Raw genomic sequence first — 27838 nt, 5'->3', positions numbered from 1 at the left:
CATGAGTTTTTAAGTGCCTTCCTCAGGTAACAAGGATGGGCACACGCATGAAATGTTTGCTGCTCCAGCAATGATCTGCTCCCTGTCTGTTCATCTTTGCATCTCTCACCTCCTCCTGTCTTTTTTTTTTTTTTGTGGATTGCATATACTTAACTTCAGGCTGTTCTTCAGAATAATTTGTTCTAACTCTAAATATGAATCTTACATGGAAAAAAAAAGTGCACGTATTTACAGTCATTTCTGCTTGGAAAAATCCAAACAAACAATAATTACAGCAGAAACCTGCTAATTCTCATTCCACTTCATCTTCGGGCTTGATAATTCACACAACATAACCTAAAGCAATCTCGCCCCGCTTCTCGGCTGGGCTAAACAGCAGGGAGCTGGAGCGAGGCCTCGGCGCGGTCTTGGTGCATCTGTAATACCCCATAGCGAAGCTGGCCGGGAGCCCCCCCAGAAGCTGCCCGGGCGATGTTTGGTGCAGACAGCAGCGTTTCAGGGCGATAGTAAGACTTGTTCTCGCGTCTTTCTGCCTCCATCCCTGCGGTTTGGTACCCCGCCCAGGCGTTGCTGATTCGGGGGAGGTGGCTGCTGGAGGGCGTCTTGCGCGGTAGCAATTCGAGCACCTGCAAAGATGGAAACGAAGTCCCGTAGACTTGGCTGAGTGCTCTTTGCGTGAATTCCCAAATCTGTACGGTGAGCACGGTGTCTCTCCAGCCTGCGGTGAGCGAGCTTACGCTCAAATTTCTTTTGAGAAGGATGCGGGTGTATATGTATAGATTGAAGTTTGGGTTCTTTTCTGGTAAGCTTTGGCAGAGCCGTGTTTAAAGCAGCGGAAGATAAAGGGGACAGAATAAAAGCTTGTTGTGCAATGGGGTTTTCACTGGGAGTTTGGCTGGAAGGTGGAAGACAGAAGCAGGATTTTTCAGTAGTTTTGGTGTTAAATATCCGCATTTGCTGTTCTGAAATGAATCTTTATTTTGATTTCTCTCTGTGACTCAAAGCGTGCGATAACAGATTTTGAGAAACGCGGATGGAAGTGAAACACGGCGCAACCCAGGGCGCGCTCCTTGGTCTAATTTTCCACACTGTAGACTGCACAACTTCCAGTTGCTACTCTTCCTGGGAGCAGAGCCAGACTTTGAAATCTCCAAATCGTTTGTGAAATGGATTATTCATCCTTCTCGTTTTCCTGCGGACGAGTGTCCTGTGTGCCCTCTAACTCAAAGATGAGCTGAGATTTATAGGGCTGTATCTCAAAAGAGGAGCCCTGATCTGGGAGCAAAGGGTGGGCTAAGGGGACACACCTGGATTGAATGTAGCCTAGGGCTGGGGGGGATCACCCAAGAGATTTCAGAAGGTCACAAGGGGTAAAATCCTTAAGGATTTTATCCGGGAGACTTTGGGGGGGGCTGAGGACCCGCCGAGCCCTTTGCGAGCGCTGTTTGTCAGCTATAAATGGGTAGCGTCAGAAAAGCACCTGTAATTGCCACGGAGAAAGCTGGCTTGGCTGGAGTTGCCGAAGCATCCCCCCGTCGGTCTGGCCACTGCGGAGCCGTGCCAGGACATCTACGCCTTGACAGAAGAGCAAATGGTAATTTATTATTCTGCGACAGGTTCCTCAGGAGCGCTGATAACAAAATATTTCGTAGAGTCGTTGGCAATTTTCAGTGAGAGCTGGGGCCTCCAGGTAGATCAGTGTGAGGAAATCTCTTCCCTTCTGCTCCCGAGAGCAGAGCATCTCGGGTCTCAAGCGTGATCCACGCCGTGCCCAGGGTTTCCAGTGCCTTTGAAACAGCTCATGGTGCTGTTGCCCTCCCTTTCTGATGAGCAGGCGCCATCCCTGGACCCCAGCAGCCTCGGCCGGAGGCTCGGAGCCCGATGGTGGGGTAACTGCAGCCTGGAGCTTTCCCTCCTCTTGACCCTCCCCTTCGGCCGCTGCCCCCCTGCGAAGCCTCCTCTGCTTCTCTGCCGCGGGAGCGAGCAACCCTCATCTGCTGGTCCCCATGGCAAAGCACCACCTAATTCAGTTTGCTGCTTCTATCTCTAGCCCAGGAGAAGTCCTGCGTGCCCCAAAGCTCATCTGGTTATTTTTTTTTTCCGGCTCTGTCAGCTTGTCTAATAGAAGATAACGCGGCTTCCTACGAGCCCGGCTTTATCTGGGCAGCAGGTACGGGTGAGGTTGTTAAAGCAGAGCAGCCAGGAGCCATCCGTTGAGGCTGAATATTCAGTGCCATCCAGTCCGTAAGGTCACTCGAACGCTGCTTTTTGGGGACAGCTTATTTTTTATTCCGTCATGCAGTACATTAGTTTGTTTTCTATCGGTGCAGCTAGCGAGAACAGACATTTAATCTCACAAGAGGTAATTCTCCAAGCTGGTGCTGGGAGGAGGTTGCTAATAAATATCCCACGGTAAGTATACTCTTACACCTTTCCCAATTGGTAGCTAATAACAGAGCAGACGATGACATTTAAGCCCTTTCTGCATGGCTGATCAAACTACTCACAGTGACTTTGAAAGCAGCGCTGGGATTTCATGTGGGTATCAAAGCAAGTGGAATACTCGATAGTTCAGATCTCTTGCCTGTGTGACTAATAGACAAAAAGATTTCTAAAAGGTCTAATATCTTCTTCAAAATTTCTCTGTCTCCTGTTTGAAGCTACTTAGTGGACACAGTGGGATGCTGATGTTTCTTCTCTAAGCAGCATTAGGAAAATATCTGACATCACTGCGGGATGAGCTCAGACGTACGCATAGGCTTGCGTCTGGCTGGGAGGCAAAGGCTTATGCCAAGCTTAAACTCGGCTCAGCCTGGTGTCGCTGCTTTTCTTGGGGTGGTCCCTGCCCCCAGGATCATTTTGGCTTTGGTTTCACCTAAACGTAGCCCTCTTCTTCCCCTCCGTAGCTGCACGGCTGCCTGGAGCTCATGGGGACTGGCAGGCTTTGCTTGTTGGGGCGCTTCAAGGGGAAAAAGGTCCCGTCTCCCTCCGTGTTTGTGGGTGAGCAAAGTATGAGCCCGGCTCTGCGCGAGGAGAGGGGACGCGTCCGACGCCAGGTCGCGCAGCTGGCTGGTCGGTGAGATGCAGGCTGCCGCTTGCCTTTCCATACAGCTGATTCATTCCTTGACTGAAGGGTGTGGTGCTTTTTGTCTTTCAAATTGAATAATTCAGCAGCATCAAGCGTGCAGAAGCCACGTGAGCCGGACTTACATAGTCAAACTAAAAAAGGCCAAACTGACATTTTTGTTCAAACAGATTTCTTTTTTTTTTTTTTTTTCCCCTGAGGAAGCAAAATAAAATAACAGAAAGTTTATGCAAAGGACGAACTCAAGCTACCTTTCCTTTTTATTCCATGAAGCCAAAAGGAAGTGCAAGGCATGGCTCTGGCCATCACCAACAAGCGACCCTCCCTTGGGGATGCCGCTCCACATCCCCTTACTCTGGACAGCATCGCCGGTGCAATTCATCTTCCCCTGCCTGGGGAGCCACAGGTTTTTTGCTTCTCGGAAGGTGCAAGAAAAGTTTGCCTTTGTCGTGGTCTGGGGAAATCCTTGCTGTGGCCCTGGGGACGCTTGGGTGTCCCTGTCCTTTTTGCTCCGCGGGTGCTGTGCTCCGCCAGAGCTTGCACGCCACCTCGAAGCTGGGCTGGGCGGCAGCTCTCACCGGGGCGGTAATTGGGAGGCAGGTAACGAGCGGCTCTGCCGCCCGCACGGCTCTTCCCCGCTCTCCCTGTTTGCGCTGTGCTTCCCCATGAGTGACAATTCCAGAGAGCTTTGTAAATAATGTAACGCTTTTGTCTGCTTGCTTTTCCTCGTCATCTAAAAATCAATGCGGGCGTGTGTTTTCGAGTGCGACGGGCCTTATGCAGGGAGCTCGTTGTCCTTGGCTCGGAGAAGAGGACCCATTGGAATGAGCGCTGAGAACCAGCCCGTTTGTCACGGGATCGATCGCAGAAGCTGCGCGGGGTGGTGCGGAAACAAGCCCTCATCTGTCGGGAAAGCGTGGGCACACAGCCATCGCTACCCTCCCTTCCCGGTCCTCTCCACGGTCAAGAGATGGCTCCATCTCCAAGCCATGGTAAGGAGAAACCAACCCTGAGCGGGGCTGAAAGGCCGTGACTTTACATCAGGGCGCTCGGTGGTGGATCTGCTTGGTCTGAAGAGGGACCCTTCGAGGATGGTGCCGAGGCTTAGGTTATCACGCAGCCACCCCTCCATCATCCTCCTACCATGCGTCGCGCCGGCTCCGAGCCGAGGGAACATGGAGGGACGAGGAAAACGTCCCACCACCCTTAATCACCCGGCCTTTCCTTTCTGAATAGTAACATTTTTACGAGGAGCTTCATAGTCCTCCTTCGACGCTTCTGTCCTCTCCTCGACAAAAAGGACTAATTCTTTTCAAAACACAATGGAAATTCAAAGCTCCACTTACATAAAAGGAGCCCCAGTGTCTCCGTTTCTAATGAGTCATTGTTCCCTCTGTAAGTCCCTTGCTTCTTACTACAATACTCACTTCTCTTGGGTAATGAAAATTTAACTATCTGCTGTTCCCGGCTGCCTCTTCTCTTCTTGCAGCAAGTTGTCTGCAGGCAGGCTGGTTTTTACACAGGAGGCTGCAAGCTGAAATAATTCAGACAAGAAGTCGTGCAAACAGATTTCGGTCTTCAGAGAGCTCAGAAACAGCCGGTCGCCGATTCAGGCTTTGGCGACGGAAGGAGCTTCAAGGTCCTGCTGCGGCGCAGACGCCCTGCGCGACCTTGGCGATGTTGTCGTGTAGGTGCCTCCCGCCGTTTTCTGGGTTGTAAAATGGGATTTTTGGTCCTTCTCACCACGCGTGGGTGTTGGGACTTCTCTGAAAAGGAATGCTACGGTGCTGGCGCCGTGATTTCCCTTGGAAGGCACAAACATAGCAGAGTCTCAGCCTTTGTTTGAAAGAACAAGGCAACATTACAGAGAAACACTGAAAAACAGGCACCACAGGTGCAAAACCCATTAAGGAAATATAAAGAGTTCTAAAGTGGTTCTTTCTTTTTTTTCACTCTTCTTTTTTTTTTCACTTACGCTTTTATGACATGCTTGTGACTTCATAAGGATCCTGCCTGTGATTTTTGAAAGCAGGGTTAGCGGTATTGCCTGCTCGCTGTTCGCGGTGGGTCCTTTATTCTCCCATTTGTGTTCCTGCCGTTTAGGATTTCAATAGCTGCCAGAAGTGCCCCCCGCTTTTGTTTTAGAGACACTTCCCCCAGGAAGACAGGAGATCGCAGGGCCAGAAAGCAGGTCACGCACTCGTCTGGCGGTGCAAATAGCTCCTCAGGGAGCCAAGCAAAGGCAGCGACCAGGAGAAGGTGAGGCTGGGAGATCAAGAGCCTCTCGTGCCCTCTGCCGCCAAAGCCCCCCTCTACAACAGCAGGTCGACCTGCGGCTGACAACCTGCGTGCAGCAGAAGGGCAGCTTGAGGGTGTGGACAGGACTTTGCCATGGCGCTGGGACGTGGCCAAGAGGCATGGTTAGCATCTCATTTACATATCCATTTGCCTTTTTTTTTTTTTTTTTTTTTAAATTAACAATGAATTCAGAGTCCTAATATTTGCTTCTGCTGGATGAATAGCAGAAGATGCTCGCATGGATGCTCTTGGGAGGGCAGAGCAGCTCCCAGCGACGCTCGCAAGAAGCCAAGTATCAACTGGGTTATTTCTTTCTTTGAAAGTAAGCTAAATCGTTACACTTGAAGAAAAACAGGGTGTGGAAGTAAAAGAGGACTACACCTGGGTGGAGGGGGGACTTGTACACGTTGCTGCATCTCCCTGCGCTTCGCGATTGCTGCCAGAGGAGCGCTTCCCAGAACCAGCACGGGGGTTCCTGCCGTGCAGTAGGAGAGCGCTGTCGTAGGCGATGGTAGATGGCCGATGGCTGGGGCAGGCACCCTGCTTGGACTCGTGGTTGGGCTCATGTGGTCTGAACTCCAATCTCTGCAAGGATTTGGATTTGGGAAGGCAGGTTGTAGTTAAAAGCGGATTTTTTTGGCTAATAGCCTATTGAGCGGAGAATGGGAAACTTCTGGTCCACTGACAGCATCTTGGGTGACCACTGAAGGGCTTGTTTTGTTTGGTCTTGGAGTCAAACCACCCTGCTTCGAAACCAAAGCACCGTTTGGTAATAACGTTGTAAACGTTCACGGGGAAAAGTACCCAACTGACGTGTTTCAGCCCATTTTCTTGGAGCTGAAACAGTTCGACCTGCATTTGTAAATCACCCTCTCCCAAGCTCCCCATTTGCAGTTATTTTCTGTCAAGTATCTTATCTCCCTTAAAACTTTGCTGCAAATTACTCGTTCCTTTGACATTAAGACATAAGACTGCTGAAAGCTGTAACGTGGACCGGGCTCTGATCTTCCGAACCCAGTTAAACCCAGTAATCAGACTTTAAGCTGATTTGAAAGCTAGTTGAGCTCTGCCTTCAGTACTTTCCTTTTTTTTTTTTTGCCTTCTTTTTTTATCTGTGATTTAGGGAGAGATGATCCTGCCGTGGAGCAGGGACTGGCCCAGGTAATGCTCTTAAGGTCCTTACTCCCGTCTCTCCTCTCCTGTGACTGAATCTCAGCTGTTCGTAGCTGAGATGAAGCCTTGGCCGAAAAAAAAATATGGTTTTAAGTGACAATTTTTCACACTGAACAAACAGAGGGAAGGAAAAGACAGGAGACATATGCCATGTTTCTGCTCTGATTTTCCCTGGCCGTCAGCTGCTCTCTAAAACAAATCAAGAAACGTAAAATTAAAAAAAAAAATCCCAACCCTAAAAAGGGCTTCATTTCCAACAGCAATTACCAAATGAAGCCTCTGCTTAATGGACATTTTCAGAGGGCATGGACACCACTTTGTGCTTCTGCTTTCTCATTACGACTCGTGCAGCTCCCAGCTGACAACTTGATAATTCTCGCCGATAAAACAATCTTTTTGGGTTATTGCTGCGTTCCAGCGCTGTCCCCGCTTGCCCGCCTTGCCTTGAGAATTGTCAAGATTACGGAAGGAGCCGTGAAAACATAGTTAGCGGGTGGAAAATATATATTTTAAAAAAAAACCAAAGCAAGAACAAAGCAAAATGCTCACTTTTTCCTGCTTCCTTTCCTAATCTTCTCTTTCATCCCCACTTTTCCCTAGTATCCTAGCAGTGCTTGTCCTTTATGGGTCCGAATAAAATACAGGACTGATGAATATTCCCTTTGAAACTGAATTTCTAAATCTTAATTCAGCAAAGCAAGGGTTTCTGCTGGTATCGGAGGCCACCGTGACTTCCAGCGAGTCTCTCCCAGCAGCAAGAGCTGGAATCTCCTCTGGAATAAACCTCTCCTGTTGCGCGTGCAGCACCGCACCGGCAGCCACCACCGTGGCCTTTGGGAGCCCCTGTGATGAAAATCAGATTTCCTTGCAAATAGGTGGGTGCCGGGAGAGCCAGGACCTCTGAAATGCCCGGGAACGTGGTGCCCGAGGTGCGCCCGGGCGCTGCGGCGGGGTTTGCAAAAATTTCAGCTGGGCTTTTCAACCCGGTGTACGTAAAAGAGTAGAAATCCAGAAAGGATGGCTCTGCTCTTCCCCGTGCATCTCGAGCTGGCTAAGAGCAAGTTTAAGTTAAGCTGCACTAAATTAAATTGAAATATAAGCGTTCACGTGGGGTCTTACGTTGGTTTAACTGCACGCGTTCGAAAATGATGGAGCTTTGTAGCTTTGCCCCGTAGGCAAGGCCCAACAAACTCATTTGGAAAGAAGTTTGGTTGCAAGAACTTGTGTCACACTTAACCTTGGTTTAGGATTAATCATCAGTCAATGATTAAATTGAGTTAATGTAAATTAGGACTGGATTGATTTAGGGTGGTTCACATGGAGACTGTCCTGGTTTAACAAATTGATTTTAAAGAGAAACTTTTTTTCTTCAGCCTGGTACGATTCTGTGTATTGAACCGACGTTCAGCTGAGGGGTGTGGGCTTTTAATGCTGTGCCTGTCGCGGGGCAATAATTCACACACGGCAAGGCTCCTGATCTTTAAAACCCCTCAGGTCATACAGCGAGTCGCAATCCACTCCTCCTGCCTTTCTTCCAACTCCTCTTTTTTTTCAGATCTCTCCTATATCCAGCGTAAGAGCGAGACTTCAAGCGCTGGCAAAGCCGCTGTGCAGATGCTCCGCAAATAACGGACGCAAAGGACCGGGCTCACAGGGTGTCCGGATACCGGCAGATCACCCTGAAACGCCTTTCCATGTAGGACCTTCCAGCGTTAGACGGTGGCACTGCGTACACGTGCTAGCGTGTAGCACCCCGAGCTCTCTCTCCCAGATATCCCCGAGGTATATTTGGTCTCGGGGTGCTTTGTCAGCATTTTTAGTCTCACTTTTACTCTTTTCTTTACGAGCTCAGATGTGAGAGAAGGGAGCGATCTGGCGCCGTGCTGCCGTCTGCCCCGATCGCCGTTGAGCCATGGGGATGTGTTGTGTGGGCATCCCAGATGGAAAACCAGAGCGCTCGTTTTGGAAAGAAGAAAAAAACTGCAGGAATTAATGCTTTGAATGTTTTCAGCCATGGCAAAGTCGAGGAAGGATGATGTATTTCAAAGAGTGGAAATAAAACAGAACGCTAGGGCTTAGCAAACCTTGATGTGAAAGAGGTTACGCTGCATCAGAGCGCTCCCTGTTGAAAATGAGACGTTTCACCTCGCGCCCGAGGCGTGAGACATCTCACCGTGGCAGGAGATGCCCCGAGGGCTTTGAATTGTTGTCGCAGCGTTCAGGGTGGGGAAGGGTGAGGGGAGAGGTGATAAACCACCACGTTTGGTCCCCCGCCCCGTGTCAGCCAAGGTGGTCGGTGTCACGCTTAAGAGCTTGGCTCGTTGGGGTTGGATGGTTTGCGAGTTTGATGATGAAACTGTGGCCGCGGGCAGTGCTGACCCGGGACCGTTCCTTCCTTTCATCCCCAGGGGTGTGTGAAGCTCCCAGCAAACACAAGCAGATTCTGCCTTGCGAAAAGAGAGACCAGCAGCAGGCAGTTATTTTCCTATGGGTTTTGTAGCCGGTTCTTAACTGTGCCTCCTGATTTCCGAGAGCACATGAGCGAGACTCGGAAGCAGAGGACCAACCTTCTCTCCTATTAGGTGTAATACAAAATATTACTGCTTTCTGAAAGCCTGCTGCTTTTCCATCTGCTGATCACGGTGGCTAAAACGCTAGTGCCACAATTCGGAATAAAATAGGTAGGGGAAATGCCTGGCACCTCTTTGCTGTATCGTTATTTTTTCCCCAGGGAGGAAAAACATTGCAAATTTTTGTCTGAGCGTATGAGGAGGCAATAAATAATCACATAATTCACAGGATTCAGCCCCTGGGTTTGTGCCGTGGCCGGAGCGTCTCGGGCCGCTGCATCCCCAGGCACCGCACTGCGTGGAAACCCGCCCGAGAGCTGACAGCCTCTTCTTTCTCTCCTGCTCCCCTCTCCAGGCCAAGCGTCCTCCTTCACGCAGCAGCCCCAGGACCAGGTGGTGATCGCCGGGCAGCCCGTGACGCTGCTGTGCGCCATCCCCGAGTACAATGGCATCGTGCTGTGGATTAAAGACGGGCTCGCCCTGGGCGTGGGGCGGGATCTCTCAAGTAAGTCGTGATACTGCCCTACCTAAACAAGCAACACGGGAGCTCTCCTTACCCAACAGCGCAGCTACAATATTTATTTAGAGAGTAAGAAGCGATTTCATTTCAACTGCAAAACCTTCCAGCCAGCTCAAACCCAAGCTTTGAAACTTGGAATAAACAAAAACTTTTTTCACTCTGGCTTGACCCAGAAGAGCTGGTTTCCCACAGGTGTGACCCGACCCTTTGGAAAGCCTTGCTTTGATTTCAGTTGACTTTTGGAAACAAATGTCATGTTTCCAAAACGCAGGCTGAAATGTTTTGTAAATGTTGAAAGTGCCTGTTTCGACATTCTCAAAAAAAAAAAAAAAAAAAGGAAAGTCTCTCTTTGGATAAATGTTTGTTGCAATCCAGTGGAGCCCACGAGTACTTGTGGCTTCCTTGAGCTGTACTTTTGGCAAATTATAGTTTGGTAATAAAATTCCCCAGACTACTTGTTACTTAATCCCACGCGTGCGTTGAGGGTTTATTGCAACTGGCGAAGACTCTGGAACAGTAGTGGAGAAGTTATACAGTTTATTCTATATATTTTGCTGGAAAATGCGAATTTTTTAGTGAAACATTTCACAGGACTAAGGGAGAGCATTCGCTTAAGAACCAGAAGCCTGGAAGGGCTGCAGCCTTGTCCCCCCGAGCGCAGCAACGTGCGTGACATTGCCACTGCTCAACTTCTGCAGAGCACAGGAGACCCGAGAGGCTTTTCCCGGTCTCCAGGGCCCCCGCTCTCCTCTACAGCGCAATGCCTGCTTTTTCGTTTCCTCTTTTTTTAATACACATAATTACTCATTTCTTAGACTTGCCTGAGCGAGCAGTCCCCTCTTCAACTGTTTTTCAAAGCTCTGCGCTACAACTTTTACATATATTAGAGAGCAGAGCTCTCCATACGAGACTTTGCAACACGAATGGGTAACAACGGCTCCGCTGAAGTATGTAGCTTATGTGAATGACTTCCACAATTAACGGAGCTGGGGCTGCTTTAAGCAAGAGGAACTGCCAGCTCGCATGATACCAGCTCAGCCAGTCACCTAATTAGCTAAATACAAACAAACCCGTCATTTGTATTTCTTGCGGTTCAGGAGAGCAAATCCTGCTGTTGATAGCTTGCGAAACAACAAAAACGCAAGAGCGTGCCAGGCTGCCTGCCTTACGCAGCGCATTAATCACCGGCGCGGGGAAGGACGGGGTGATGGCAGCCCTCCTTCTGCGGTGCTTCAGGTGGCTCAAAACGCGGGGCAGGCTGATCGGGGCTGCCGGTACCCCCGCAGAGCCCTGCCCAACGTTTACGCAGGCCTAATAGGGGAGGTATTCCAGGGTTTCACCACCAGCACATGCACAGCTGACTTAAGGAGTTAAGGAAATCCTGTGGCAGGTCTTGGAGGAGCTGGAGGGGGTGGGTGTCCCTGGTGGAAGGGCTCATCCCTTTTCCTAGGGATTTCAGTTAATGCTCCTTCATCAGCACTTCTTTTTTTGAACTCTTAGGGCGAAACCTGCAGTCCCTTTCCCGAATTTGGCAGGCCTCTCTCTCTTTTTGGGCCGGCTCCCAAGGAGGGGAAGGAGGTGCCTGGCTCCTGGGCGTTTGCAGTGGGGCGGCTGGGGCTCCGGACCCATGCTGTATACTCTGCATCCTTGGGCTCGTCGGTCCAGCTCCCTCCTGACTCGTGTTTTGCGTTCTGCAGGTTATCCGCGCTATCTGGTCGTAGGAGACCATCTGTCCGGAGAGCATCACTTGAAAATCCTCAGAGCCGATCTCCAAGATGACGCCGTCTACGAATGTCAGGCCATTCAAGCAGCCATCCGATCCAGACCTGCCCGGCTGACTGTTCTCGGTAAGTCCCGTCTTCTCGTCGCGCTGGACGTTATTTTTGTTGTCCTCGCGGGCGCAACGAGTGGCTTTTTGACAAAACAAACAACGGAGGAGGATGTTGCGTGGGATTGCAAAGAGGAGGCGGCTCCCAACAGCTTGTAAAGACCCTTTTTGGGTGGGAGAGGGGAGAGTAGAGCTGGCGAAGGTAGAGGGCTTTGTTGGCAGTGGTGGTGAGTGCTTGGAAAAGGCAGGCCGCATCAGCGAGGCTCCGCAGGATGGATGCGGCTTCAGAGAAGTTAATGAAAACGGTGTTTTTCTTGAAAAGCTTGGGCAAAAACCAGTCTGTGTTGCTCCCAGATACATCCTGCTTATTCAACCCCCAAAGTGAGACTATTTACGTATTTAAGTTTGTTTAAATTGAAGTTTGGATTTGTTTTTTCCTTGTTGGTTTTTTTCCCTCATTAATTTTTAGGGAAAAAAAAATTCTTAAAAAAAGATCCAAGAGTTTTAGTGCTTTTAGTCAGAGCAACTTTAATTAGTCTTAAGCAGCCAAAAAAAAGTGAATTAAGGTACTGGTTCTGGTTGAAGGTGCGCCTTGTCGGAGTCTGCGCACCGCCGTGAAAATGAGTTCTGGTTTCTGGTTTGTAATTTCCCCTGCGTTTGTTTTTCTCTCTCCGCAACCCTACCAAGTACCCTACCCCCAAACTTCCGTAACCGCCATCCCTTCCTTCCCTGACCCCGCAGATAATGATGATTTTCCTTTTGATCCATCCTTCTGCTCAATCAACCCTTGGCAGCAGCTCAGAGCTCTTACATGCGCCCATACATGAAAGAAGCCTGCAAACGAATCGGAAAGCGGAACGGGGCTGTCAGGGGGACTTTCTCGCTTACCGACAACCTCCGCAAGCTGTGTCGCCTTCCCCTTCTTCGCCTGGGCTCCCTCCTTCTGTTGTGAAGGCAGAATACGTTGCTGGAGCCAGACAAAAGAAATAATGTTATTTAATTAGAGCTAAAGATTTCAAAACTAATTTAGTCCCAGGGCGCGCGGGCGTACGTCAGAGCTCAGAGCTGCTGCGAAGCGTTGATTGAGCAGAGAGATGGTTTTATGGATCAAAAGGAAATCGTTATTATCTTTGGGGTTATGGAATGTGTTGAATAGATGGTAGTTAATGTTTATGTGTGTATACATGGTAGTTGCTAATTGGTACATTTACCTAAGATGTTCAGCAACTTTTATTTGTAGCCTGTTTTCCTTTTAAGAAAATTAAAGTTGTAACGCATTCAACTTGGGCCCGATCGATAAGAAAATGGGGCTTCGCAACCCGCCGGTAGCACATCTTTCACTTTAGATGTACTTATGCAGATGTTGTGGGGGAATTTAAGGCTGGTTGGGGAGGTACGAGCGCTAATCCACACCTTCGGAAAGGGACCGGGAGGCCGTTAGCCCTCAGCAGATCGCGCTTTGATACCTTTGCGGTAGGATGGCGGGTCCTGCCGCACCGGCCGCGGAGGCGGACGTTGCCGCGGGTGGTCTGCGGTCTGCGTTTTAGCCAGCCCGATGGAGGGGAATAGGAACGGCACGTTAGGAGTAGACGCCTCCAACACCCCGTGTGTTAAGAGCTAGCGCTGGCTCCTGACAGCCGGTTACAGCGTGCAGTGCGTCGTGCTGAACTTACTGTACCGTAGGGAGGCAAAGCGCCTGTTTGTACAGAAAAATGGAGAGAAGATGGGTAATGCCACCAGCTGTGCAGACATTTCTCCTCTTTGGATCCGGTACGTGCCGACTCGGCGAGCCTGCTTTAGTCGTGAGCTAAGCAGCCATCTCTTGGAGGGATGTGGATCTCCCAGATTTCATCTCGCTGGGTTAGGAAGGGATGTGAGAGGCTACCTGAGCCACCTCATTTGGAGAAGTCGCTTGTGGGGCATTCCTTTTAGCTTTTTGATTGCCATCGGAGGTGATTTGTAAATCCAGGAGGGATTACTTGTAAATTAATTTTAAAAGCCCTCTGCTCAAAACCCAGCCTGGCTCAGGCATCCCGCTGCCCGCGTTCCCAGGAAGCCCAGGCTGCCTTCTCGGTGCCTCCAGAGAGGGAAGCTGGGCTCCCTCGCTCGTGGCCAGGAGGGAGAGCTTCAAACAGGAGGATATTGCTCGCACCTCCAGCATCCTGGCAGGTAGGAGGGGATGGAGACCTCCCATCCCGGAGGCTTTCTGATTCATCTTTGACATTCAGCCAAAGCCTGAATCATCCCAGTCTGCCCAACCGAGGCTGCAGGCATCGCCTAGGCAGGAAACAATCCCGAAGCCATCCCCAAATCTGCGTGCGAACCCTGAAGAAACGATTTGTCGCAGCTGGAGCAGAGCCGGGAGGCTCTCGTGGCCAGGAGCCCAAAGCGTGCTGCTGGGTTTGCCGACTCGAGCGGCTCATCAGCCGGTCGGGGATGCTGGAGGTGGTTCTGGGGAACCCCATCCCACCCTATCCCAGCCTTGTCCCTGGGAAATACCTTGCCTGGGTTTTTTTTTTTGCATGGATTGGTGCTGCCTTGTCCGTTCTTGCCAGCTTTTCTGCTTTCTTGGTATCGCGAAATCCCCTAACGCCTCCCAATTCACTTCCCAACTGCTGTCATTCATGTCTGACAACAGCTTTACGGGGCTGATGCCTCCTACTTCCCTGCTCAGACGCAGAGCATCTGCATTAATATTTTAATTAAATATTTAAGGTTTTGTCACATTGTTTTCAAATCTACATGGTTAAATGTAGTGGAACAGATCATTCCGTAGCCTTGGAAGTCCAAACACTCAGACAGATGAGCCTATTAGTGGCATCAGCGTCGGGAGAAGTCTTTTATTTGTAGAGTCTCGGGGGCAAATATTGCTCAGGAACCTGGCTAACCCATCCCAAAGCTGGAGGACCCCCCCTTCTCCAGGTCTCCCTCACCTTCCCTCCTACCATCACCCAAATTGCCCGGGGAAGGAGTCGCTGCCCTCTCTCCTAGGGATGTCTGCCCAGCGGGGAAGGCAACGGCTGACAAAAGCCGATGAGACGGGGTTTGGGAGATGCGGAGGCATCCGCGTTTTTTGCAAGCAAAGGGTGCCAGGGCAGCAGTTTGGCAGGGGAACCCAAGCCGGGCAGGCTGTGGGAAAGCCACTGGAGGGCTATTTGCTACCTGGTACATCTTTAATGGCAAGGCTTCTTAATTTATGATCTATTTAACTAAGCTGGGGTATTCATTAAATAAAGTAAGCGCCTGATTAGGACTTGAAGAAATTTAAAAATAAAATCAGGCAGCAATCGAGCGAAATTGCAAAGCAAACACTTTGCCTGTAACCACTGGAGAGTTCCCTCCGGTCTTCCATCAAAGCTCGGAGCAGGGAGGGCAAATACAAGAGATTATATAGCCAACAGATGTGTGTTGTTAAAATATGCATCTGCCAGCCGTGTAGTTGAAGGAGCCAGAGGGCTAGCTTGTGGATCCTTCTGCACTCGGGGGACCGTGAAGGAATTTGAGGCCCCGCCAGCCGAGCTGGGATTTGCAGACACGTTAATTAGTGTTGAGCTCCCAGCTCGCGAAGGCAGCCAAGCGAGGAGAAACTTTGAAGAGAGCGTTGGCTTCGCCGGGAGGGAGGAGAGGGGAGGGGACGAGGGGAGCCCCCGCTCGCCGCGCCGATCCGGCAGCGGCGTTGCGAAGCCTCAGCCCGCCGTGGCCGGGGGTAGGCAGGACCCGAGGTGCCGGGAGGGCGGTCAAGCCAAGCAGATGGACGGCGAGGCGTTGGGGAAGCTGGACGGTAGCGTGGTTGCTCTTCTTCACTGGTGTCTTGGCAGGAGCATCCCAAGCCTGTCCTGGTCTGTGGTCCTCCAAAGGCAGGGAAGGGGCTGTGGAATCGTGAAAACTGGTGAAGAGCCGTTCACGGTGGGACAAGCCGTCCTTCGCTGCACACCGCAGGCTCTGTCTTCTGTGGTTTTAAACAGCTTCTCGTGAGCATCACGTAGGTGCCAAAGGCTTTGGCCAGGGGAGGGCTGGAAGGGACCCCGGCACCAGATGTGATGCCTCCAGCTCTGCCTTGCACCACGGGCTGGCCCGGCAAGCTCCGGTACGCCGCTGGCTCTGCAGCTCGGCGCGGGGAAAGGGTTGGTCCCAGAGACATGCCGGTGGGAGCGTGGTGACAGCCGGGACAAGGGGACCACGGGGGTGTGGGGAGGGAGGCAGAGGAGCTACTTCTAGAGACTTCAGGTGAATAATTGATAGGCAATTAACTTGTACATTTACCTTTTATAGTCTAATTCCCTGTCTCTCCCCCCTCCACGGCCTCTTCTAATATTAACTCTGCCTTCATGTGTGTCCCATTAGAAATAAAACTTTCTTAAATCAACATGAATTATTTAACGCTACAGATTAAGTTAATTTGAAGTGAGGGCTCCTGTCTTTTCAGATGGCACAAGCCAGGGACGGGAGAAGAGGCGGGTCACCTAGGTGTCAAGTGCATTCATTTTATTTTTTATTTTATTCCAATCCTCTTTCTAGCTGAGTCTTTCCAGTCCTCCCCTGCAGAGCAGAGTAAGTTATTTCCATTACCAAAATGATTGCTGGCAGCTTGAGACATCTGCGTTTCCCAGCTTTCCTGCTCTTTAGCGGAGTTTGATCAGAAAATAAAGAGGCTATGGCCTGGGAAAGGCCATTTTTCAATATTTGTTTGTAATGCTGAGCCGCAGTGAAAAAATGCGGACTATGTGACGTTTCAAATCCGGAAGCAGTTCAGCTTGGACCCGTCTCAAGTATTTTTCCCTACTTTTTAACAGAATTCAATTCTCTCAATGCAAAATTCAGCCTAAACCAGTACATGGAATCAGGATGTCCATTCAGAACAAAAAATTGAGGAAAATGTGATCATTTTCTTCCAGGCAGTCTCTTTTCCTTGAACAAGTTTGGGTCTTCCCGAAGCTGCATTTTTCTGCTGGGAATATTTTCAGTGGCAAAATAGCAAGCAGGTCTACTGAGAATGAAACAGAAACATCAAACAATCGAGCACAAATCCCAAATAACCTAAATATTTGATGTCATGTCTGAGCAGCTTAAGTTTACAGCGCTCTGAGCCGGCTCCTTTTGATAGCAGAGGGTGGACGGGTTTCTTTGCAGGCATCCCTGGGTGGCTCCTGGGGTGGGAAGGCATCTCCGCGGGCCCGGCTGTACCCAGCCGGGCGAACCCCGGGTCTCAGAGGTGCTTGGTGCTGTACAAATTCAGGGTGAAAGGCAAAAAAGGAGAAAAAACAGATCAAAGAGAGGTACTGTATGCTAAATACTGCTAAGATAGGGAGTAGTGTGCCCAGTTTGCGTGAAAATGGGAAAAGCCCCTTCCCTAAGGATCCCGGAGGGAGTTTCCCCGTAGTTACTGGGAAACCCGGAGCTTTGGCAAAGGCAGCCCAGTTTGCACGCTGCTTGTGGCGGCACCCTGATGGCTCTCAAGCCTGTCCCGGTCCAATAGGCACCGTTAATACGCCGCTGCGTGACCACGAAATGTAAATACATATATATATATATATACATCAAATGCATTAAAAATGATAAATATATCATTTTATCCCGACAGGAGAGGGCTGCATCTGAGCAGCGGCGGGTGTTTCATCACACGCCAGGAAGCTCACCTGGGCCAGGCCAGCACTAAGCAGATGCTGCCTCTTCTCCCTCAAAGCCTGGTCCAGTGCTATCGCCTCGCACCGGTTTATGAGTAGTCTGGCAAAATTTGTGTTTTCTTAAAGCCCTGGGCCCCAGGGTTAGGTGATACCATGAAAGTCGTCTTGTTCTGTACGTAAATTAACGGCTAGCCTTCGGCGCCGCAGAGCCAGGTTTGAATACCGAAGGAGGATTTGTGTGCCTGGGAGCCCGTCTGTTTTCTTTGAACTGTATCGCTTGGTCTACCAGCAGATACCACCTCTCCCATCAAACTTCACCCTGCTTATATCCTCAGAGCCGCAACAGCATTCCTTCCCGAATGCTGAAGATTGAAGGACCACAGAGTAAATAGGCAGAGACACGGCTAGAAATGATTAATGTTGGGATTCTTGCACTAATCTGTGAGTTCTTGTCTGGACGCGGGGAGGGCCTGACCTGTGTTTTTATCGAACACGAAGCGTTTGGCTCCTCTAGGCAGAGCCTGCTGGTCTGTAGCGAACTGATGGATGCAAAGCACACAGAGCTGATAAAAAGCCTTCCTGATTCTCTGGCATCCCTTCAGCTGCAGCGCTGGCGGCATCCCTTTACCCTCTGCCCGCCTCCCTGCCCCTCGCACAGGAGCCAGGAGCCATTACTCCTGGCTACGATGGCCGCGAAGTTGTGAAGCGATGTGGGGGGTGCTTGCCGTGTGTCCGCATCCCTCCGTCCTGCTGTGCTCGTCGCTTGTACGGCTGTGTCTGTGCCGCCTCCCGCTCCGGGCACAAACCTCTCTGCGTCTCACCCCCAAATCCTCCCCGGTTTGCATAAGGCGTCCGGGAGCCGGCGCTGCCTCTGCGTCGCACGAGCCTTTCCCCTCTGTATCACACGCTGCATCCAATAACTCCTGCTCCATGCAGTGCATGTGGACGGGGGAGATTATTCTGCTTTTCTGCCCTTTTAGATCGCTGACACCTTGCATTCTGCATCCCACAAAGAAACCCCGCGCATCTGCAAATCTCCCTTTGCTTTGCACGCCTACGCGCGTTTCTCCCTCTTGCCAATCAAGACAAAACTCCCCCATCTGTATCCTCGGCATCTGCATTATCCGTACGCGCAGCAGCTCCTTTTGTGCCTCGCACGCACGGACGCGGTATAGATTGCGGCGCTGCGCGTCGGGGCTGCGCTGGGCGGCTGCCGGGCCGGGGGATCCATCACCGCTGGGAACTTGGTGGGTTGTTAGTGACCTGACAAAAGTATCGACTCCTTCTCCCCTTGTCAGCTGGCGGAGAAGAATGAGGCCCTCGAAGCGTGACATCACCTGAGCGACAGCCCCCGCGTTCTTATCGATCCCCCCTAATGAAAAATGAACCCGAGGCGCGGCAGGGGCAGGGCCAGCGGCGAGAGCAGAGAAAACGCTTCGGGAGGGGATGCGCAAAGCGGCCGTTGAGGCGTTCCTGCTCGGGGCTGCCTGCCCACCCCGTGTTTCTGCTCGTGGCCGGCCTGGAGGGATGCGTTTTCTTGGGTCTGAGAGCTTTGCCAGCCCTATCCTGGGTTGCTTTCTGCATGTCTTGCATTTTCTCCGCTTCTTTTAAGGGTTGTCCAGCCTTGCACCCGCTCGGCCTGTTTCTGAGCTGCTCTGCCAGCCGTGATAGAGCTCCCAGCTGCGACCGGCATCTTCCCCAGGTCACGGCGGAGAAAGGGTTGGGGACCCCTGCGATGAATCTCTCTCCTTGTTAAAAATCCATCGCAATGCTGTCTGTTCCCAGCATTTCCGAGCGGCGTTTGCTTTTGATGCAGCGTCTGACGGGTGTCGGCTTCCCGTCTGATGGTAGGACAGGGATGGCTTTGGGGCTGTGGTGTTCCTTTTGGCTCAACTTGGGCGTCAAAACGGGATAGCCGCGTCTTAATGACTGACCTGCGGGTGTCCTTTGTAACTGATAGGCAAATAACCTCCCCTGCCCCAGGGTGTTCATCTCTTGCTAAGGCAGAGGCTGGACAAATGGCCCTCGGGAAGGGACTATTACCATTTTTTGATGTTAAAAGATGCCTGGCACGCTCAAGTTAGGATTTGATCACGCAGGCACCTTGAGTTTGAGGATTTGATCACGCAGGCACCTTGAGTTTGAGGATTTGATCACGCAGGCACCTTGAGTTTGAGGATTTGACCACGCAGGCACCTTGAGTTTGAGGATTTGATCACGCAGGCACCTTGAGTTTGAGGATTTGATCACGCAGGCACCTTGAGTTTGAGGATTTGACCACGCAGGCACCTTGAGTTTGTTTGGGATGACAGCAACCACCCTGCTGCTTCCCAAGAGCCTGCCTTGGGCCGGTGCTTCCTTACTGGGGTGTGCAAAGCGTTTTGGCTGCGGGCTCCGTGCGGCCCCTGCCAAGGCTGGCGTTCGAAGCTGCTGTGAGATGAGGAGTTTCATAATTTACTAGCAGGTGGCTTGGCTTTGCGGTGCTGGGCGACGCTGTGGGTGCTGAGCTACAGCAGGGCATGGGAGGCAGTACCCCTGCTGCAGAAAACGCACGGTACCTCAAGGGATCGCTTTAGGTGATAAATCGCAAACGAGGGACCGCTTTAGGTGGTAAAGAGAGGCGGGCAAGCATGGATATGGCATTGGATGACCCATCCAGGACCCAGCCTTCTCCCCGCTCCTGAGAGTTAGGCTGAGGCTTTCCCCCGGGGGACAGGCATGAAACCGCGCTATCGGGTTCCTCCAACGCGCTCAACTCTGACCTCCGCGGTGAGAGACAAGGGATTCACGGCAAATTATGGATTTAACACCTATGATGAATCTCCATTACAGCATGAAATGAGAAAGGAAAATGTAGCTAAATGGAAGATCTCCCCTGGGCAACAAGAGGCTGCAACTTATGAGAGGCTGGGGAAAATGAAAAAAAATAAAGGGAGGGGGGAATCAGGAACGAGGAAAAACCTTGTTCCTTTAAATATTTCAAAACCTTTATAAGCCACTGCTTGCAGGTTAGTAGGGACGTGGATTAAAGGCCAGGGCTCAGACCTGTGACATATCAGAGGTTTCCAACATTGAGTGGAAATGAAATATCGTTGGGTACTGGTCCGTCGGGTGCTCGGGACAGCCGGTCCCCAGCACCGGGGACCAAGACCTGCCCTTCATCACATCAACGAATGTAGCCTGGCCCGGCATCAGTCGTCTCCCTTTAGGAAACGCCGATGGAGCATCCTTCCCTGGCAAGCACGCTGATGCCTTTCAGCTTAGACTCGGCTCCGGACTCCCCGACTTGTGGCTCCTGGGGTCCCCACCACCGTGGCATCCACCCCTTGCTGCCCGCTGCTTCCATAGGGTTAATCCCTCTCCTAGGGCATCCAGTGGCGATGACCCAAGAAACGTCTGATATTTCCGAGGCTCCTGTTGAGCTGGGGGTGGGAAGCAGAAACCGGAGCGGAAGCATCACGCGGGGTGTAATGCAGCTGGAGGTGAATTCCCATGGGGAGGAGCAGTCAGTAGCTGGCGGCCGGGTGGCTTTGCTGGAGATGCAGGAAGGAAAAAGCGACAAAATATGGGCTTAGCACTGGTGGGAAAAGCAGGGAAGGGGCTGCCTGCATGGCTTGTCCTCCTGGCTGTATGGGTGGAAAGGGAATCCGGTGATTTATGGCCTCGATGGAAGCACGAGAGTCCCGGGTTCATTTCTGTGCTGCCAAAGCCTCCGTGCGCGACCTTGAGCGAGTCCTTCAGGCTCAGATCCCTCCCTTAAAGAAAGGACAAAAGGACGGGGGTGAAGCAGAAACAGGAAACTTTGGGTTATAAACACGATCTGCCTTGCACCCTGCGTTCGTGGCAGTTACGGCTGCGACGTGGATGACATCCAAGAGGCTTTCTGCGGTCAGTTATTTCTGGGGTCGGGCAGCGGCCGAGCAGAAATGCTGCGGAGTCATAGTTTGGAGACAAGTGTCTCTATTCTCCTTTGAGTCATAAATCACGTAGGAACTGAACTCTCCTCCCTGTGACCCAGCGGCACACGAGGGATCCTCCTACCGTCCTTAACTCAGGGCGGCGCAGCGGGGATGTACGCCGGACAGCTTGCGACGGGTTCGGGTAATCCGGGGAGCGTCCCCGTCCCCAAAGCGGCTGTTTCTTATTCAGGTTGTTGCTAGGGAAGTCTGCAGAGATTTCTCGTAGCGGGTGAGAAGTGACTTTCAAATCAGAGACAGCATGAAAAATTGCAAGGGGAAAATAAAGTCTTTCATGATACCACATTTAATTGCTAACAAAGACAAAAATCACACCTCTCGCCTTTGGTCCACCAGCGAAAGCCCAGATACCAGCTGCCCCGTTATGTATTTGATTCCAACTGGTAGGTTTAAAAGATGCAGAAGGTATTTAATGATAATGATAATGATTTACATTTATATAGCGCCTTGTATCCACTGGGATCACAAAGTGCTTTATATATCTATGGATAAAAATATACTGGATAACAAGCACTCCATCCATCACCAAATCACAGCCACTTCCCCGGTGAGGCAGCAAGCTGTTCGGGAAAGGGTTGCTGCATTTCCAGAGCCGCTCTCCCTCCTCGCTGCTATGGCACTTGGGGTGCTGTACGGTAGTTTTGTAATAAAACCAGGTGATAAAAACACTTTAAAAACAACAATGTCATAAAAAGGAAAACCCTCGCTGTCATAAAACTGCACACAACAGAACAGGAGGGGAAACTTGAAAGGGAGAAGGTTGTAAATAGGGACTGTCACCGTCGTGGAAATCAGCTCTGGAGGAGAGAGGTCTTGCAGCTGCTCTGGGTTAGAAGGTGGAGAGCTTGGCCAGCAGCAACATCTCCGAAGGGCAGGTACCGTCAGAGCTGGTGGGTAGAGAGGGACCTCCCACGCTTAGTTTGGAGGTGGCAACGCAGGGAAAAATCCCAACGCCTGAGGCCTGAAAGATGCTTCTGCCTCCATGCCCTGCTTCGTCCTGCCGTGGAGCAGGTCTCCCGTGGGTTGGGTGCAATCCGGCCGCCTTCCTCCTCCAGCCCCCTGAGCGAGGGAGCTGTGCCGGCGGCAGCGAGCGTTGCCGGCTGAAGGCCGGTGGCTCTCCTGGCTCCATCGAGCCTCGCTAGCCCAGCATCCAACCCCTGGAAGGAGCCACTCGGGTGAGACCCTTTGGTGGCAGCGTCTCGCTCAGCTGGGTCTGGGAGGCAGGCGAGGGGAGGGGAGGAAGGAAGGGAGAGAGAAATTGAGGCTCTTAGAGATATTCATTCAAAATTCATAGGCGCAAAATTGCAGTCTGCATGGATTTGTTTCCTTTTGGAAATTACAGGAAACTACAGGCACCAACAACTGTTATTCAAATAGCCACTTTAGATGATTAGGATGGCAGGAGGCTGTACTTACACATGCAGACCCAATATAATCAGACGCGAGGCAGGGTGGGAAGGCAAGGCCAGGCAAGGGGAAGCTGAAGGAGCTCATAAGCGTAAGCAGGCAGCGGGGCAGCTCTGCGGGAAGAGACACGGGGCCGAACCCAGCCCTGCCGCTGCGGTGTGAAGCAGGAGCATCCTATTAGCTTCCCCTGGGTTGGAGAGCTGGCAGGTTTGGGGTGATAAGGGAGAGCGTGGAGCTTGGGTGGTGATGCCTGGAGGAGGTGTCTCACCCCTCCCCAGCAGGCAGGCTGCAGGCAGGCTGCAGGCAGGCACAAGCACCCTTCCCTCCTGCCTGCAGGCAAGGGCTCTCCTCTCCCCTGCACATGCATCATGGCCCAGAAACGCACGCTCCTCATCCCGTACCCTCATGCACAAGCATGCATGACCACTCCCCAGCCCGTTATAAATCAAGAAAGAGGGAAAGTTTTCACCTGCCCTGAATTTAAAAAAAAAAAAAAAAAAAGAGAGAAAAAAGCCACACGCGCGCAAAACCCTGAGCAAATATTGTTTTGAGGATTGGCCTGAGGGTCAGCGACGAAATGCAGGCAAAACATCTGAGCCACTGAAGGGTGGAAATTGTATAATAAAAATAGACTCTGCAGTACGAGTGGAGAGGAGAGACTCCCAGCTTTTTACCCAGAGAGCTGTTTCTTTTGCTTTTAAAATGTCTCTCTGGGGTATCAGCAATGTTGTGCAGTGCAGAGCATCCAGGAGCACCTCATTGCCTTCCTCGCCGCTCGCAGCAGCATCTCCCGCTCAGGCAAACCCTCTCTCCCTGAGGCTGAACCTCCTTCCTACGGATGGACAGCTTCCAGCAACCTGCCGCGTCTTCGCGAGTCGCTCAAGGTGTTTGTAAATGTTTGCACGCAGGCGAGCATCCCATCTGCGGGCGCGTTGGGCCCGCGTTGGCAGCCGCGAACACGTGGCTTGGCAAGGTTTTTAGCTGGAAGCGCCTACGGCGAGCGGCAGGCACGCAGCATCCAGCGCTTCGCTGCAGGGCTGGACCCGAGTACGAACCCTCCGGGACCCTCGGCTTGCCAGACCCACACCTGCAGCCTTGCAAGAGTACCTAGCTCCTTTCCCTGGCTGCACGGTCGTGGAGGACTTTATGGACTGTTGTCCTGGCAAGCAAGCCTTGTCCTAAAGCACCTGAGTGATGGGCAAAGCTGGGTGTGGACATCTTAGAAGGGAGGGAGACCTAAAATGTCAGAGCAGGAGGTCTCGAAGGGGGTAACTTTTAAGTGCAGCCAACTCAGGAGCTTTGACACCTTGAATGGGTAAGGAGACCTTCTCAAAACCCCCAGGCTCTCCTTAAATGCGGGCAGCGATCAGCCAGGCCCCTGCTTCCCCCCCCGCGGTGCTTTTTGGGGTGACCTTGAGCGCGTGTTGGCCGGACGCGGATGCTGACGAGCTGCTTTCCATGCTCCGGCTTGCCTTTCTTGTCTTTACAAGTGCTTTTCTCTTATCTGGTAGTATTTTGCAAAACTTCACAAGCTTTTAGTGGCAAGACTTTTGCGAAGAGGCTGTTGATAAATCTGGAGTAGATGGCAGGAAGGCTTTAGTGCCGTATTCTCTTCCTTTCCATTGGAAAAAGCGGCTTATCTGCTTCGGAGAATACAGGTTCTTCCTCCTTATCCGTGCTGAAATCTTATCTAAACTGGTTCAGGTGGCGGAGCCGAGAGAAGGAAATAATTAAGCAAGAGACAGGTGAAATGCTGATATTATTATTACTTAAATGGCCCAAACCTCTTACCCCGTGTATTTTTTTTTCTTTTACTTTTTTTTTTTCTGCTGGTGACACATAACAAGGGAGAAATCGTTTTTTCCAGGTTATCTTACCCATCCACACACACGCAACGTGGCCCCCCTCCTCCCCACCCAAATATAAATCTCGTTTAACTGGTTCTGTTGGCAAGACAGAGAAATAATTAAGGCGAAGGTGGCTGAAATGTTGATGTTATTACTGTAATGCAGCAGCCTGTTTAGTTTCTTTGCCGATGAAATGCAACCAGGGGAAAATCAGTTTTAAAGATTACCTCCCAGAGATGCAAATTGAGGAGCGGAAACCATGTAGTCAGGAAGAAATGGTCTCAAACTAGGAAACATTTCAAAGTCTGTGACAGTCTCTTAGGGGCTTTTAAGACCACAATTTACCTTTTGACTGCATTCTATTTTCTCTGAAATCCTTTATTTCCTTCTTATTTATTGACTGGAGAGACAGCACAAAAACGAGAAAGTGATTCTCCAGCCGCTGGTCTTAAAAATCCATAGAAGAAAATTATTCTCGCGAGGGCGGTTTTTTTTGTTGTTGTTGGGCTCTTTCTTTTTTCCTCCCCCCCCCCCTTCTTTTTTAGCACTCTCCGTGAACCAGGGCTTAATTGAATCACTTTGCCATAGAGGGGCCTCGAACTGGCAGGTATCAAGGTCAGCGCCGTCTCAGAGCGAGAAGCCCTGATTAGAGAGGTGGGAACCATGGCAATAACGCGGCGGGATGCGGAGCGCCTCGAAGCTGGCGGGTCTCTCTCCGTCCGCACGCAACGAACGTGTCGGGAGCCGGCGGCTGAATCGCAGCGATGTGCTCCAAATAGGCTTGCTCTCGTTTCGGGGATGGCAGTCTGGATTAAGAAAATGCTGCTTGGATTAGCATTGCACTCTTGGGTTAGCATCGCGCTCTTAGATTAGCATTGCGTTCTTGGGTTAGCATCGCGCTCTTAGATTAGCATCGCATTCTTGGGTTAGCATCGCGCTCTTAGATTAGCATCGCATTCTTGGATTAGCATCGCGCTCTTGGGTTAGCATCGCGCTCTTGGGTTAGCATCGCGTTCTTGGGTTAGCATCGCACTCTTGGGTTAGCGTCGCGCTCTTGGGTTAGCGTCGCGCTCTTGGGTTAGCGTCGCGCTCTTGGGTTAGCGTCACATTCTTGGGTTAGCGTTGCGTTCTTGGGTTAGCATCTCTCGAAGCAGCAGTAGATTGATGAGCTTCCATGCCTTGCTTTGCGATTCACGCTGTTAACGTGCACTCCCCTTCCTCCCGTACGTATCTCAGGGTAGCGATTGAGTCGCTCGCTCGCCTCCGGAGTGAGAAAGCCCTCTGCTTGTGGCAGAGACGCGGGGGCTGCTCCCAGCCGCACGCTTCGCCATGGGAAGGGGAGCCAGGCTGGCCGGTGCCTGGTCCCTCCTAGCAGGTCAGCTCAGGGATCTGCAAGGCGCCAGCTCAATAAGGGATGCTTTTGAGCAGCCCTAGAGGTTACCAACCAATGGTCCTTCACCCACCCCTTCCCAGGTCTCTCCAAAGCCTCAAACTTCCTCTTAGGAGCAGACGCATCTCCATCCTTGTCTCCCTTCCAGCTGGTTTTAGCTGCAAGCCCAGAGCCTGGTCCCAGCATCGCATCCCCTTGGCCTTGCCCCCTGCTCCCTCTTGCTCCTCACGCGGTGGTTTCCCCCCACCGCGCACACACGTGTGTCGCGCACGCGTTTCTGTCTGCGGGTGTTCCCTGCCGGGAATGAGACTGAGACGCGCCGGAAAAAAAAATCCTAAAGAAGTCCTGCAGTGCTGGCCTAGTTAGACCGTACCTAGTTGTGAGCTAACTCTGCTGCCCAAGCGAGCCCCCTGGAGACAGCTCTGCTTGGGAAGAAATAACTAGATTAAAAAATAGCACATCAGCTTAGGCTAATATGGCTCAGAATTGGTGCAGCCCAGTAATTAGAGGCGAGATCTCGGAGATGAAATCCTTTTAAGCCATCCAGTCCGTCTTTCAGCTAGCTGTGTTTAATTACTCCTAGCTCTTCTCAGCCCTGCCTTTGCAGAAAGGACCGCGTTAGGACATCTCCCGCTCCTCCATCACTTGTCGATACTTTTCTGTTTAGTTTCTGAGGTTGCACCAAAAAAGATCTGGGCAGATCTGCAGCAAAGTCACGCCTGACCATGCTGCCAAGGTCGAGCTGTGCGTCTCCTCCTCCCTTCCTCCAAAGCACTGCGGGTGGTACCAGGGCTTCAGTCCTCAACAGGCAGCCCAGGGATGTCCACAGCGGGATGGCGGTGGGGCGGGGAGGACAGGGAGCACCCACTGCTCTGGGTGACGCCTCTGGGAACGCTGCAAGAGGGGTTACAGGCTCAGGAAACCTCCCGTTAGATCTGGAACAAGGATTTCTGTGCGCAGGCTCCTAGGATTGGGCTGCTCCATTTTCTGGCTCTGTGGCTTTCTGTCTCGGCTCCCTAGGCAGAAGTTGGAGGTCCTTTGCCTCCTAGTGCTGTTCAAAGGTACCTTTGACTGGTGCAAAGGCAGCAAGAGGGATGGAAGAGTAGAACTGCAGAGGTTTGAAAAGTTTCCCTTTAGGAGTGAAGGATTTTGCTACAATCGAACTGAAAAAGGACTGGTTTGGGCAAGATCTCCAGGAAACCGCTTCTTTCAAGCCCACCTGCCTTGAAAATTGCCACCTGGGTGTGCACATCCCCGTTTGCCTTCCTGGACTCAGACGTCTCCTGTGCTGCAGTGTGGCGTCTCCGGTGATGTGTTGCGGTGTGTCGCGGTGGCCGGGAGCCCCGGGCTCTCTCCTGGAGGCAGGAGCTGTATCACAGGAGAGGTTTGGGGGGGTTGCATCCATTAACACGACTGAAAAATGAAATCAGAGCCATAACCACCCGTCTCCCAGCTTTCTGCGTAGCCTGTCTCCTATTCTTCCTCTCTCCTCTACACCTTATCTGATTTCTGCTGCCGCTGCAGACTCCGGGAGGAACAGCATCCCCTGGGGATGCAGGATGAGGCAGCGGGACCCCTCGCCCTGCAAGTCCCCCCCAGCACCAGGACACCCCGCTGCCCTCCGCGCATCCATTGCTGTGGCGAGAGCACCCTCTCCTGTCTCAGCCTGCCTCACTGCATTTTTTTCCTTGCTCCATTCCCTCGCATAGAAACCGGCGCTGAGGCTCTCCATCGCGTACCGGGGTGAGGACGCGGGTCCGGGGACCCAGCAGCCTGGATGCCGGGCTGGGCACCCGCACCTCGTCCCGGCACCCGCACCTCGTCACGGCACGGCGGCGGCGTGCGCCCCGGTGTGCTCCTGACAGCAGCACTGACGTTTGTTAGGAGAACCGGGGGAATATTTAAGTAAAAAACTTCGAGGAGAGGTCTGCTATAATTACTAATTAGATCTGGTTATAATTATCTCGCTTTGCAGTCCCATACCTGCCGCGGAACAGCTCCAGTTCCTCCTAACAATTAACAGAGAAAGTCTTTTATGACACACAGGGTGATTACACCGCAATTGCAGCCTCCGTGGCGAATGCTGACTTATTAAAGAAGGGCCGATATTTACAGAAGA

At 51.7% G+C, this 27838-nt stretch overlaps 1 protein-coding gene across 1 annotated transcript in view; it reads left to right on the top strand.

Moving 5' to 3' along the window:
* KIRREL3 (kirre like nephrin family adhesion molecule 3) overlaps positions 1-27838 on the top strand; it is a gene marked incomplete at both ends in the record, with an annotated part of 334100 nt that overhangs the window by 229250 nt on the left and 77012 nt on the right. Inside the window, 2 exons of the mRNA XM_082330666.1 lie at positions 9482-9631; positions 11344-11493. Coding sequence (XP_082186792.1) covers positions 9482-9631; positions 11344-11493 — 300 coding nt within the window. The remainder of the gene's footprint in view (positions 1-9481; positions 9632-11343; positions 11494-27838) is intronic.

Source organism: Platalea leucorodia (genome assembly GCF_965183815.1).
Source record: "Platalea leucorodia genome assembly, chromosome: 20".
NCBI classification, from domain to species: domain Eukaryota; kingdom Metazoa; phylum Chordata; class Aves; order Pelecaniformes; family Threskiornithidae; genus Platalea; species Platalea leucorodia.
The sequence above is the reverse complement of the archived record's forward strand: the minus strand, read 5'-3'. Positions and strand labels throughout refer to the sequence as shown.